Source organism: Macaca nemestrina, chromosome 17 (assembly GCF_043159975.1).
Source record: "Macaca nemestrina isolate mMacNem1 chromosome 17, mMacNem.hap1, whole genome shotgun sequence".
NCBI lineage: Eukaryota > Metazoa > Chordata > Mammalia > Primates > Cercopithecidae > Macaca > Macaca nemestrina.
The window spans coordinates 87,071,415-87,085,740 of NC_092141.1; the positions used below are offsets into that span (position 1 = coordinate 87,071,415).

The following is a 14,326-nucleotide window of genomic DNA, read 5'->3' on the forward strand; positions in this document are numbered from 1 at the left end:
TGAAAAAATAAAAAAATTGTACATTTTCCTCCCATTTTGTGAAAGTGTAGCAAATTTGCAGGTAATAAATATCCTTGTAAATGTCCAGATTATGTATACCACGTGGAATTCTTATAATATATGGGTGTTTTGCAATGTGATATTTGTAATATTAACATGAATATAAGATTACTGATTTAAATCTGATATTAAAATTAATTCTGGCTGGGCATGGTGGCTCATACCTATAATCTCAGCACTTTGGGAGGCCGAGGTGGGTGGATCACCTGAGGTCAGGAGTTCGAAACCAGCCTGGCCAACAAGGTGAAACCCCGTCTCTACTAAAAATACAAAACTTAGCTGGACATGGTGACGGGCACCTCTAATCCCAGCTACTCAGGAGGCTGAGGCAGGAGAATCACTTGAACGCGGGAGGCGGAGGTTGCAGTGAGGCAAGATCAGGCCACTGCACTCTAGCCTGGAAGACAGAGACTCCATCTCAAAAAAAAAAAAAAAAAAAAAAAAAAAAACTAATTGTTCACATAACTGCAGAAACTTCATCTTTTTTGTTTTTGTTTTTGTTTGAGATGGAGTCTGGCTCTGTTGCCCAGGCTGGAGTGCAGTGGCCGGATCTCAGCTCACTGCAAGCTCCGCCTCCCGGGTTCCCGCCATTCTCCTGCCTCAGCCTCCCGAGTAGTTGGGACTACAGGCGCCCACCACCACGCCCGGCTAGTTTTTTGTGTTTTTAGTAGAAACGGGGTTTCACCGTGTTAGCCAGGGTTGTCTCAATCTCCTGACCTTGTGATCCAACCGCCTCAGCCTCCCAAAGTGCTGGGATTACAGGCTTGAGCCACCGCGCCCGGCCCGAAGCTTCATCTTTTCTTTGGACATTATTAGATGTCCTAGATATTAAAATGCAACTTTATTGCTTTTATATTTTGTTTTTTTGCTAATGCTCGCTAGTGTGTTCCATATAGCCACCACTCTGCTCAAAGTATTCCATTTATATTACTTTTTGTTACAAACCTAAAGGATAGGGGAATTTCTGAGTATTTAGATTCATGTGCCATTTTGAGGCAGTGTATTCTATCTTGAGAATTTTTCCTTGGAGGCACAGTTATGTGCCTATTCTGTATGTTTATCAGCATTATATCTTCATTAAAGACCCAGCTAATTGCGCTATTACCTAGTCTTTGCCCTTCTGCATATTCTTCCAAGAAGTGAAAATTTGGGGTAATTTTGATAACGAAAATCACTTTGTATTTTAAGAAAGGAGGGAAAAACAATATCTGAAGTGGAAACTCAATAGTCACTTTGTAGCTCCATCTGCCTAAGACCTCCATCCTGCTAGTCTGTAAGCATCTCCTATGGGCTTGTTAGAAATGCAGCCTGTCGAGCCCGACCTCAGGCCTGCCACACTGCACGTGATCCAGCTGACTGTCATGAGTGGGCAGGTTTGAGAAGCTCTGCTCTGTGTCACTTAATCCTCACAGGTTTGGATCAAGCAGTGATTAAGAATCAGACAGAGGTGGTCATTTCAGCAGCACACGTACTAAAACTGGAACAATACAGAGAAGACTAGTGTGGCTCCTATGCACAGATGAGATACAGATTTATGAAGCATCCCATTACAGATTTTCCTGCCACTTGTGATGGCTCATGCCTGTAATCCCAACACTTGGGATGCTGAGGCAGGAGGACCGCTTGAGCCCAAGAGTTTGAGACCAGCCTGGGCAACATAGTGAGACACCATCTCTATTAAAAAGAAAAATTTTGCTGGATGTGGTGGTACATGCCTATAGTCCTAGCTACTCAAGAGGCTGAGGCAGGAGGATCACTAGAGCCCAGGAGTTCGAGGTTGCAGTGAGCTATGATTGCACTACTGTACTGTAGTCTGGGCAACAGAGCAAGACCCTGTTTCAAAAAAAGAAAAAATGTACAAATTTTAAAAACCACACAGGACAATGAAATGTTTTAGGAATCTACATTTCTGTAGCCTTTTCATACCATGTAGAGATTGCCACCTTCCCTGGTGGCCCCAGGATTTGTTCTTAGCATGTTTGTGTTTCAGAATGATCTATAGTTGGTTAAGAAAGTTTAGAACAGCACAGAGTACAAATAGCTGGTGTTTGAAGGAAAAATTATATACATATACATGTTTATTTACATATGTAGCAGAAGAAATTCAATTCTGAGATCTGGGAGAAATGAAGGCATAAAAAGGTAGATTGCAGTGCATCATTTGTCCCGCCTCCCCTAAATTATTTGTTATAGTGGAAGCATCGTCCGCGTTAGGAACGTGAATTTGATAAGTTCATGTTTGCTCTATTTCTAGCTTCAAAATCTATGCAAGAAGGCTGGGGCAGTGGTGGGGATGAAATGAACCTCAGTACCAGCCAGTGGGAGGATGAAGAAGGGGACGTGTGGAATAATGCTGCTTCCCAAGAAAGCACCTCCTCCTGCAGCTCCTGGGGGAATGCCCCCAGAAAAGGACTTCAAAAGGTAATGCGTACAACATTCTTAAAGATGGTATACCCTGAAAACCAAAGGTACTTCAAACACATTCAGTATCCAGTTAATCAGATGAAAAGATAGACCTGAGGTTCTCAAAGTAGTCTTAGGACCCTTGGAGGTCCCAGAGACCCTTTCAGGGGAGTAAGCAAGGTCACAACTATTATCATGCCAGTACTAAGACTGTCTTACTCATTTGAAATCTCTCTCCAGCATAGGGTAGAGGTGTTCAGAGATCTTTATTATAGCAGAGAAGGTGCAGAAACAGACATGAAAATCCAGCCATTTATCTTAAACCAGACATAGAGATTTGCCAAAAGGCAAAACAATGCCACCCTTCTCATGAAAAATTAATTACTTTTTATTTAAAAATGTTAGGTTAATGTGTAATGACTTTGTTATTTTTAAACAAAATATTTTTAAATTTTCTCAGTTTTAATTTCTAATACAGTAAATAGCAAAAGACACAAATCATATAAACAAAAGTTCTTTGGGATCTTCAGTCTCTAAGAGAGTTTTATAGGGTCCTAAGACCAAAAAGTTTGAGACAGATGGTTAAGAAGTCTTAAAACAGATGGGCAGGCCGGGCACAGTGGCTCACGCCTGTAATCCCAGCACTTTGGGAGGCCAAAGTGGGTGGATCACTTGAGGTCAGGAGTTCGAGTCCAGCCTGGCCAACATGGTGAAACCCCATCTCTACTAAAAATACAAAAATTAGCTGGGCGTGGTGGTGGGCGCCGGTAATCCCAGCTACTCAGGAGGCTGAGGCAAGAGAATTGCTTAAACCCGGGAGGCGGAGGTTACAGTTGCAGTGAGCCAAGAACGCTTCCCTGTACTCCAACCTGGGCGACACAGCGAGACTCCTTCTCAAAAAAAAAAAAAGACACAAATGGGCAGTCATCTAGAAAAAATTGAGATACACATCTCATATATATGTGAGATACATGAGACATGTATCTCTTTTTTTTCTGGATGACTGCCCATTTCAGTCCACATTCAGCATGACTGAATTTCAAGTAGGTCACAAATTGAAATATTAAAAATATAAAAATGTGAAAAAACATTAAAAACAATTTTGGAGTTAGAGAGGCCTATCTAACTATGACCAAAATCTAAAAGGCATAAAGGAAAATCTTTTGCGTCAATAGATAAATATAAAAACTGTACATGACAGAAAATACCATAATCAAAGTCAAAAGAAAAATAGCAAACTGGAAAAATATGTTTATAACTCATATCATAGAGAGGGCTGATCTCCCTGATACGTAAAGTCCTAGAAACTGATTAAAAAAAAAAAAAAATCAGCCAGAAAAAAAAAAAAAATCACAGAATGTGAAGAGTAGCTGGTCCACAGAGAAGGAGCACCAGTGGTCCTAGACACAGACTCACAGGAAGGCAGTGCAGTTCCAGACAGCACTCAGAGATGCCTGCCATTTTTCAGCTCTCAGACCTGCAGAAAGCCAACATTTTGATTTTTTTATTTAAAAAAATTTTTTTAGGGACAGAGTCTTGCTGTGTCACCTAGGCTGGAGTACAGCCTTGAACTCCTGGGCTCGAACTGTCCTCCTGCCTCATCCTTCTGAGTAGTTGGGTCTACATGTGCATGCCACTCTGCCCAACTAATTTTATTCTTTATTTTTTCTGTAGAAACAAGAGTCTCACTTTGTGGCATTTATACAGTTTTGTATTGCAGCATTTTTGTAGTAAAAAGATAAAAATGGTTTAAATGTACATTGGTGGAGTAACAAGTTAATTGTCATTTCTACATTATGCAAAACTATTTAAAAGGAAATTCTATATATGTATTGATATGAAAGGATCACTAAAGTACATTGTTAAATGAAAAGCAAGGTGCAGAAAAACATGTACAGTGCACACCCTATTTTGTGAGGTAGGAGGAAGAAAACCGTGCGTGTGTGTATTTGTGTGTGTGCATTTGTGTGTGTGCATGCATGACACATAGTGTATTAGCTTCTACAGAATGTTCTAAATTCTCTGGAAGGGCAAATAAGAAACTGCTATGAGTAGTCTCCTCTTGGAGAGAACAGGAACTAAGCAAATGGGGCGGCATGAGATGAAAACTTTCTTTATACCTTGTTTATGCTTTTGAATCATGTGAAGGTATTCATGTTCAAAAAAATGTAGTTTAAAAAAGCATTCAGTTAATAATCAGCAGAAACCAGAAACTAAAATCAGAGCTTTCCGCTCATGAGTAGTAGAAGTGATTACAGACATCAGAAAGAATCTTTTTTACAGTTGGGCTGGCAAATAATCCAGTTAATGATGGGACCAAAAATACCAAATTGGTAAATTAAAATATTGGCTGATCTGGCTCTGGCCGCATAGTAATGATTAAAATAGCCCCCAAATAAGCTAGTTCCTTGAGGAAAGAAAGCCTGTTTGTAGAGCTCCATGTGCTCCATGGTATAACTGTGGCAGGCTCAATTGTGAAAAACACTATGAAGAATATTTTTAGAAGGGGATTTTTTTCATATTATCAGATATGATGATTTTTCATATCATCATCAGAACCTTTGCATTTATAGGCTCAGAGGGAATGTTTTGTTTTGTTTTGTTTTTGAGACGGAGTTTCGCTCTGTTGCCCAGGCTGGATCGCAGTGGCGCGATTTTGGCTCACTGCAAGCTCTACCTCCCAGGTTCGCGCCATTCTCCTGCCTCAGCCTCCCGAATAGCTGGGACTACAGGTGCCTGCCACCACGCCCGGCTAATACTTTGTGTTTTTAGTAAAGACGGGGTTTCACCGTGTTAGCCAGGATGGTCTTCATCTCCTGACCTCATGATCCACCCATCTCGGCCTCCCAAAGTGCTGGGATTACAGGTGTGAGCCACCGTGCCCGGCCAGAGGGAAGTTACTGAGAAGCCTCCTGGCTCCTCTGTGGTGCCATGCCCTCCCCCCGACACTGCTCTTTCTGTAGCTGACCTTTTTCCTCATCCTCTCCTTCACTGACATTTTCCTCCTTACTCGTTTTCTCTACCCTGTGAGCTATACGTAACAAATAGTTAATAAAACTAACAGGTTTTTTCTCTCTTTCTTCTTGCTGCCTGTTTATTCATTGGAATAAACCCCCCTCATTTTATCATTTTTCAGAATAAAGCTCAGAAAAGGGCAAAAACTGTGTAAATAATTTTTAGTAAACTTCACACAGGGCTATGTTCAAGGGAGCACTTAGAATTATTGGATAGTAAAAATAATATATATTTGTGATGAACTAAATTATCTGGGAAAGAGAAATAATTATCTTGCTTTTTTTAAGTTCATAAATTGCACACATATACCAACCTGCAAATGTACCTTGATGCTTTCCATAGTAGTAGCCATGAAATACTGTTAGAGAGTTTCTGGAATACAGCATTATTCAACGTTAATACAAAAAGATCCTGTGACTTTTAAATGACCCTGAATTTAGGCTGTCTCCTATTTCTGGAAGAAATGCATTAAAATATAGCTCATGGACTTTCCCCTTTCCCACACTTTGTTCCAGGGCATGAAGACATCTGGCAAGCAGGATGAGGCCTGGATCATGAGCCGGCTGATCAAACAACTCACAGACATGGGCTTCCCGGTAACTGCTGTCATATTTTACTGCTACCTACCATGCTTCCCGAAATGAAATGTGCTGATTGTTTCCTCTCCATGTTTGCTCTGTGTGTCAGAAGGCACCAGGATTATTTGAGGAATGAGATATTGACATCATCTAACTCTTGAATCTCCTTTTTACCTGGGTAGTTTGGGTTAGGGATCATTGCTTTGAACTACAGCAAAGACCCACATAATTTCTGTCAAAAAGGGTGTGAGAGCCTTTTCCTAGAAAAGAAAATGCTGTTTTTTTGTTTTGTTTGTTTGTTTGTTTGTTTGGAGACAGGGTCTTGCTCTGGCACCTAGGCTGGAGTGCAGTGGTGTGATCAAGCAATCCTCCTGTCTCAGCCTTCCGAGTAGCTGGGACTACAGGCGTGAGCCACCATGCTCGGCTAATTTTTGTATTTTTGGTGGAGATGAGGTTTCACCATGTTGGCCAGGCTGGTCTCGAACTCCTGGGCTCAAGCAATCTGCATGCCTCGGCCTCCCAAAGTGCTGGGATTACTGGCATGAGTCACTACGCCCAGCCAGAAAATGCTGTGTGATTTTTAATTTTCATTGGTTTTATACAGTTTTATGTTTACTTTTAATTCATAATTAAAAGTGAATTTCATTAGTGTATAGAGTATATTGACAAAGATCACAAAAGAAAACTTGGTATAAAGTACTAAAGTTTCATATCCAGAAAAAGTATCCTAACCAGACCTGCTTAGTTCCTAAGTTTCCAGTCATATGTAGGGAGAATTCATATTGCAGAGCGTTCCCCTGAAAATACCACAGTCTGTTCAGTTCCTGAGATTGGATGGCAGTTCAGATGACAAGGAATGTTGCCCATATTCGCCATGTATTCCCTTCATGTGCCTTTTTTCAAAATCCTTATTCAAATGAATGTTTATATTTTAATTACTGTAGATGCCTTTTAAAAAATGAGTCCAGAATGGCCTCCATGTAGAGGAAGAACCCCATCCTTCACATTGGGCACAGGCCCTCTGCATTGGGCAGGGCATTGTGTTGGTGGCCCAGGCTCTGCCTGTGTGAGTGGGCAAGAGGTTGACCGTGGCCGCAGCGTGTCCTGATTTATACTGTCTGAGTTATCATGGCACCCTAGTGGCTTCTATCATCCCCTGAGATTACTGTGTTCCAGTCATAAATTATCAAAATGAATCTACTTGTTTTGTTTTTCTGTTTCTTAGAGAAAAGTTGTTGATGATAGAGCCTAGAGTTGATGAAGTGAGAAGTGAAGCTCTGCACTCCAACAGTGACTGACATAGTTGCTGGGACTAGAGAGAGGCATGGAGATGGGCCCATGACAGGAATCCTCTCCTAGGAGAGCATCCTGTCCTCATGGCAGGTGTCCTTGTCTGTGGCCCTGCTGTCTTGGCATAGATTGCATCTTTATGGAATCAGTGCTACTCAGTGTTGTACAGAATGATTTTAGGACCAGACACGGTGGCTCACGCCTGTAATCTCGACACTTTGGGAGCCCGAGGCAGGAGGAGGACCACTTGAGCCCAGGAGTTTGAGACCATCCAGGACAACATGGAGAGAACCTATCTCTACAAAAATAATACTAATAGTTACATTTTTAAAAAATGAAAATGATTTTAAGAGTACTTACAGGGTTTTACTGTCACTCTGCATTTTGTTTCCAAAGTGTTAAATACACATGCTTTACTTTGAAAATCAAGTCAATACATTTTCTTATTACAAGTATTTTTAATTCAAAAGACATTATCTCTAACTTCAACAGTGAAGAAATGTATTTCCAGTTCCAAAACCTAATAACTATGTCTTTAAGTTGATAGTAATTAAACTATTTGTAAGCTTTCCTTCTGTTAATTAATGTGCATTAATGAAAACTCTGTTTTCCTACTCAGAGAGAGCCAGCCGAGGAGGCCTTGAAGAGTAACAATATGAATCTTGATCAGGCCATGAGTAAGTCATACAACATCCTTTTTAAAAAGGTACCCAGCTGTGAAGTTTTACTTTCCAGAAGCATTTGGTTGTAGTCATGGTTTAATGGTTGAATATGTCCTGGGTAGACAGGACCAGGCCACAGTGAAAGAGCAACCACACAACAGGCTGGAACCACAGAGTGAGTCTCTAGGGACTAGTGGACTTTGGAGCCGAATCGCCAATACCGTAGTTGAAGCATGTTGGCTTTTCTCAATATTTTCCCGTATGTTTTAAAGGGAGGTAATAATGACACTCTGAGAGACACTGGAACCACACACTGGACTTCAGTGGACGCTGAGTGCGTTCCTCATGCCTTGCCCCAGAGTGGACTTGCCTAGGGGCCAGCAGAAGCGTCGCCTTGCTGGTTGAGCACCAGCTCTTGTTGAGAGATAAGATTTCCTGTCAAGGAACAAGCAACCCTAGTTCTGGAGCTGCTTTAAAAGTAATAATAATGTTAAATATTTACATTTAAATATAGTTGATTCTTATTTTCTTGGTGGTTATGATCTATAAAGTCACCACAAACACTGAATTAATGAATACTGAACCAGTGTTCCTAGGAGACATGGGGTTGGGTTCCTAGGAGACACAGGGTTGGGTTCCTATGAGCCTTTGCTCACAACATTTTTGTCAACCAGTCAATATATAACCTTGTTTTATATGTTTTTCTGTTTCAAGACACCTTATTTAATATTGATATATATTTCTCACAAGTAATTATATGCCATATTTGTTAATACTAAAACATTAACCAAGAAGGGTGTACCATTTTTCTGACCCTGGATAATGTGACCATAAATTTATTTGGCTTTCAGACTCATAACAATGCCGTCCACTACACTCATGAATCCACAAATTTAGCTTCTTTTCCATAGCTCTATCACATGCCCAGATGTTACTTGAGTACTTCTGAGCAGCCTCACATACAGGTCAGTGAATTTTCTCTTCCTTTTTCTGGATGTACCATGTCATTGATTCATGATCATTGAACTCAGGGCCAACAGTGCTTTAACTCATGCCTACATGAAACTTACTTGACACACATACTTCCTCCGTAAGGTGCTTTACTGCCTTCTTGAGCTTAAAAACACAAGACAGCACCTCAGCCCCACATGGGGGGACCATTTTAAACACCAGCATCACTGCAGAAAGCACAGAAATACGAAAAGCATGACAATAAATGAACGACAAAAAGGACGCTTCTTTACAGCTTGAGATCTGAGGCTCAACCTGAACTGAGAACATGAATGTTGGGCAACTCACATTTTTTTGCCAATCTGCACATGTCCACAAATAACCACAAAAGTGCTGCAATTATTGATTTGGGGGTTACAAATTTTAGCAAGTAGGACAGTTTTACAACAGATTTCATGAATAATGAGGATAGACTGCAGACTGTCTAATCGTGCACGTGCGACATGTGGTGCAAACTGCCAGGGTGGGACAGAGCAGGGTGTGCTGCAAGAGGTGAGTTCTAACTCCCTAGAACTGTGGAGCAGGATGGAGGGTGGGCCAAACACACACTAGTCATTAAGCCAACAGAGCCATGAGAATAGAAACAGTGTCTGTTTTGCACAGTATTGTATCCCCCACATCTGGAAGAATCCTTGCAGATACAGGACTCGGTGAATGGAGAGGCACAGCCATGAAGTAGGAGAGGAGCTGTTGCAGACAGAATAATCGGGAAGGCCCCTGCAAGAAAGTGACCATTGAGTTCACCAGAAATGAGGAAGCAAGCTGTATAGAAAACTAGGGGAGGGAGTGCATCCCAGGGAAGAGGACAAGCCGAGCCCCTGAAGACCAGCCATGGCTGGTGTGACTGCTGCAGAGAGAGCAGAGGAGCGGCAGGGCCAGATCAGAGAGTGCAGGAGCCATGGAAGGATGCACGAGACCAACCCCCATCCCCTGACCTGAATCCTTGGCAGCCCCTTGTCGGGCTCAGCCCTAGCAAAGCCAAGGGCTGTCTCTGCCCCTGGCTTCCCTGTGTTTAAAGGGGTGGAGGGTCTCCATCCCTCCTTGAGGCCTTAGCTGGTGCCTGTCTTGTGCTCAGCACTCACTTGTTTTGTTTACAGCGTTGCTTCTGTTTGTTGTGCTCCAGGCGCTCTGCTGGAAAAGAAGGTGGACGTGGACAAGCGTGGGCTGGGAGTGACCGACCATAATGGAATGGCCGCCAAGCCCCTCGGCTGCCGCCCGCCAATCTCCAAAGAGTCTTCCATGGACCGCCCCACCTTTCTTGACAAGGTATGAATATAGGTGGTTTTTTGTTTTTGCTTTTTTAACAAGAGGAGTTTTTCATTTCAACTGTGTCCTTAATACAAGCCAGATTAAAAATTTGCTGGACTGTAATACTTAAATGACTTTTGTCCATTTTTTTCTAACATTATGAATGTTGAACTCAAAGAAGGGAATGTCGTATTTCATGTGATATTACTGAGAATGAAAAAGACTGGGATTGAAAATAGATTTTCATTTTTATTGTGTGATCTTGGCTGGTTTTCTGCTTCAATTTGTCCAGTGGGCAAGGATCATCAGATTTCCATTTTAAAACACAAATATCTCATTTTAAAAACACAGATCTTCCCTTTGGAAATGATGTGTTACATGTTTATCCTCAGGAAAAGGGATTGGAAGTGGTGGGGCTTGGGCACCCATCTCTGGCTGCCCCTTGTCAGTTGGCCACATGAGTGACCACAGCAGGCGTCCGTGGAAAACTCCCTGAATGTTTAGCAAGTCCAGTCACAGCTCAGTCCCCAGTGTTGTCATGTAATGATGTCCCCACTCCAGACTGGTGTGACTACAAAGGCGGAGAAAAGCATTGCACTAAATTCAATGCAAACATTGAGCCTTGAAAATAAAATTGAAGGAAGGAAGGACACATTTAAAAAAAAAAAATCACCAATGAAAGGAGCCTGGGTGTGGTGGCTCACTCCTGTAAACCCAGCTGAGGTGGGTGGATCACCTGAGGTCAGGAGTTCGAGACCAGACTGGCCAACATGGTGAAACCTCATCTCTACTAAAAGTACAAAAATTAGCGAGCATGGTGGCACACGCCTGTGATCCCAGCTACTTGGGAGGCTGAGGCAAGAGAATTGCTTGAACCCGGGAGATGGAAGTTGCAGTAAGCTGAGATCGTGCCATTGCACTCCAGCCTGGACAAGACAGCAATACTCTGTCTCAAAATAAAAGAAAAAAAACAATGAAAGGAAAGGCTCACAAGCAAAGAATATCAGAGATGGGACTTGATCTTACTCTCAGAGTCCTCCAGCACGTGATCTGCTTCAGCTGCAGCTGTGGGGTAGCCCAGGGTGAGGCTCACATCCTCGTCCTCGTCCTTCCCATCGCCAGTGTGGACAGAGTTCAAACTCATAATGCCCAGTGAAATTGGAATTACAGATAAATAATTTTTGAAATCATACTAAAAAATTACTGTTCATCTGAAATTCCAGTGTAACTCAGCATCATATATTTTTATTTGCTAAATCTGACAACCCTAAATTGGGACCCTGACATTTAAAATATGGGATAATGCACAGGCTGGTTGTGATGTTAGCTGACATAAATTTGCAAAAGACCTGGCACATAGCATGACCTCAATAGATGTAAAAAAAATAATAATAATAATAATAAGGTTCTATCTTTTATAACTTATTTTATAACTCACCCTCTTCTTAGATTACACTCTATGAAACTGCTGTGTTTGTAGGTCAAAAACAAATGTCACAGAGTTCAACCTATGTATATCTACAGCTTTGGTAATAACTTCTCAAAAAGAATCTGTTTATTTGAAAATGGTTGTAAAGTGCTTGTTGCCAATACCTCCATCCTTCCTCCGTGCTCCTACCTGTTAGGAGCCAGTAGTTAGGAGAATAGTAGCAGCTAATATATGTGTTTGTAAAATACTTTTAAACTGAAAACAGCATCTTAATCCTATTTCTCTTTTTCTTTTTCCCCTCTTGCTTTTGCCCATGTTCTCCATTCCCTTATCCACACTTTTTTGATCTGTTAATTATTTATCCATCCATGCCTCCTCTGTTTCCTTGGGAAACTGTTTGGTGCTTTGTCTGCTGATGGACACTGCACACAGCTCACCCTTTCTTTCTCCAATCAGGATGGCGGCCTCGTGGAAGAGCCCACGCCTTCACCGTTCTTGCCTTCCCCAAGCCTGAAGCTCCCCCTTTCACACAGTGCACTCCCCAGTCAGGCCCTGGGTGGGATTGCCTCCGGGCTGGGCATGCAAAACTTGAATTCTTCTAGACAGGTAAGGCTGTTGGGAGAGAGCAACACGTGGCCTTTGTTTTACCTGCCTTCTAAAAAATATGTGTTTGAGACATAAACTTTCTTATTTGTAGTTAATACCTCTATTTTAAAATATGACTGAAAATGTACAGGTAGTTGAAATACTACCAGGATTTCCCTTCAAGTGACTTATTGGAGTCAAGGGTTGAAGTAGGAAATGCTTTAGTTATATTTATTCTTAAACTTAACTAAAACGTGTTAAGTTCAGCACTCTTGGTCTAACTTGGGACTGGCTGAAGTGATGATGTGTTGCACAGTGGTCTTTGGCTGCCAGATCCATCCAGAGGTCCAGGTAGTCCCCAGCCTCTTTCCTCCTGGCAACCAAAACGTTACATCTGTTGATCTGTGAGAAAACACCACATTCTCCCCCTTTTTCCCAGAAATAAAGATGACATCTCTTGCAAGGTGGTTCTCAGGAGTCACACTGGCATTTTTTTCCAGACTTCAGCACTCTTTGGGTACAGGCGGAGATCACCTTTCTAAATCAGTTACTAAAGGAAGAACCTGAGAGTGTCGTTTGCCACTTCATCTTACTTTTCTCATATAGACTCTTAACGTGAAGTGTTGTACCAAAAAACATATGATCCTTTCCCATCCCTAGGACATCCCTTCTCTCTGATTTTCTTAGGGATGAGGTTGACACACACACACCCCTTGGAGACATGTCTCTAAGACACTGTGACATGTGGGTGGCCAAACAGCCTCTGTGTGCCCATTGTCCCAGTGTTGTTACCAGTAGTGCCCTTTCCACTCACCAGCGCCCAGCTGTGTGATCCTGGCAATCTGACATTACCCCCATGGTGGTGATGCAGTGAGACCTCTCATTTTCATTGTTCTGCCAGCTTCAAGTCAGCAGCCCAGCTAGGGTGTGCACTGGGGTTAGTTCACAGCTGTTAGGTTCACAGAAGGGGGTCTCTGCCAGTGCCTCTCAGGCGGCTCTTCCCAAGTGAAGCTGTACAGTACCTTACCTCACCTATTTGTCAGGTAACTCATTACACAGAGTGAAAACTACAGCTACTATATCTTTATCATAGTTAATACAGAATTAACTACCTGAATTTGTCAGTTCATTCCATTTCAAGGTTTATTGAAATAATAACTATATTTCCTGTTTGAAATGTTGCCGGCCGGGCGCGGTGGCTCAAGCCTGTAATCCCAACACTTTGGGAGGCCGAGATGGGCGGATCACGAGGTCAGGAGATCGAGACCATCCTGACTAACGCAGTGAAACCCCGTCTCTACTAAAAAAACACAAAAAACTAGCCGGGTGAGGTGGCAGGCGCCTGTAGTCCCAGCTACTTGGGAAGCTGAGGCAGGAGAATGGTGTAAACCTGGGAAGCGGAGCTTGCAGTGAGCTGAGATCCGGCCACTGCACTCCAGCCTGGGCGACAGAGCGAGACTCTGTCTCAAAAAACAAACAAAAAGAAAGAAATGTTGCTATCCTCTTAGATTAGTAATCCCCACACATTATTATTATTTAATTTTTATCACATCGTTTTGGAAATGTATATTATTCAAATAACCGTATTCATGTTGCTATTGTGTGTGAAACATTGTATGCTGGTAGTTTCTTTGAATGGGGTAGCCTTCTTGTTGTATAAATGACACTCATTAAAAATTCACTTGGGGCTGAGCGAGGTGGCTCACACCTGTAATCCTAACACTTTAGGAGGCTGAGGTGGGTGGATCCCGAGGTCAGGAGTTTGGGACCAGCCTGGCCAACATGGCAAAACCCCGTCTCTACTGAAAATACAAAAATTCAGGCCAGGCGTGGTGGCTCACACCTGTAATCCCAGCACTTTGGGAGGCCGAGATGGGTGGATCACGAGGTCAGGAGTTCAAGACCAGCCTGGCCAACATGGTGAAACCCCGTCTCTACTAAAAATACAAAAAATTTAGCCAGGTGTTGTGGCGGGTGACTGTAATTCCAGCTCCTTGGGAGGCTGAGGCAGAGAATTGCTTGAATCCAGGAGGCAGAGGTTACAG

The 14,326-nt window shown here is 42.4% G+C and overlaps 1 protein-coding gene and 1 non-coding gene across 19 annotated transcripts in view; both read left to right on the forward strand.

Moving 5' to 3' along the window:
* The window catches only part of LOC105469230 (trinucleotide repeat containing adaptor 6C), a 154,243-nt gene that overhangs the window by 109,853 nt on the left and 30,064 nt on the right, over positions 1–14,326 (forward strand). For 12 of the 18 annotated variants that reach the window (XM_071081709.1, XM_071081710.1, XM_011720024.3 and 9 more), the window contains 5 exons: positions 2,315–2,481; positions 5,994–6,074; positions 7,966–8,023; positions 10,143–10,285; positions 12,129–12,302. In XM_071081709.1, coding sequence (XP_070937810.1) covers positions 2,315–2,481; positions 5,994–6,074; positions 7,966–8,023; positions 10,143–10,285; positions 12,129–12,302 — 623 coding nt within the window. The remainder of the gene's footprint in view (positions 1–2,314; positions 2,482–5,993; positions 6,075–7,965; positions 8,024–10,142; positions 10,286–12,128; positions 12,303–14,326) is intronic. The other 6 variants (XM_011720022.3, XM_011720027.3, XM_011720023.3 and 3 more) reach the window with 2 other exon arrangements.
* LOC112424535 (U6 spliceosomal RNA) lies at positions 1,508–1,619 on the forward strand. The gene has a single exon (XR_003015315.2). It is a non-coding gene; the product is annotated as a U6 spliceosomal RNA (small nuclear RNA).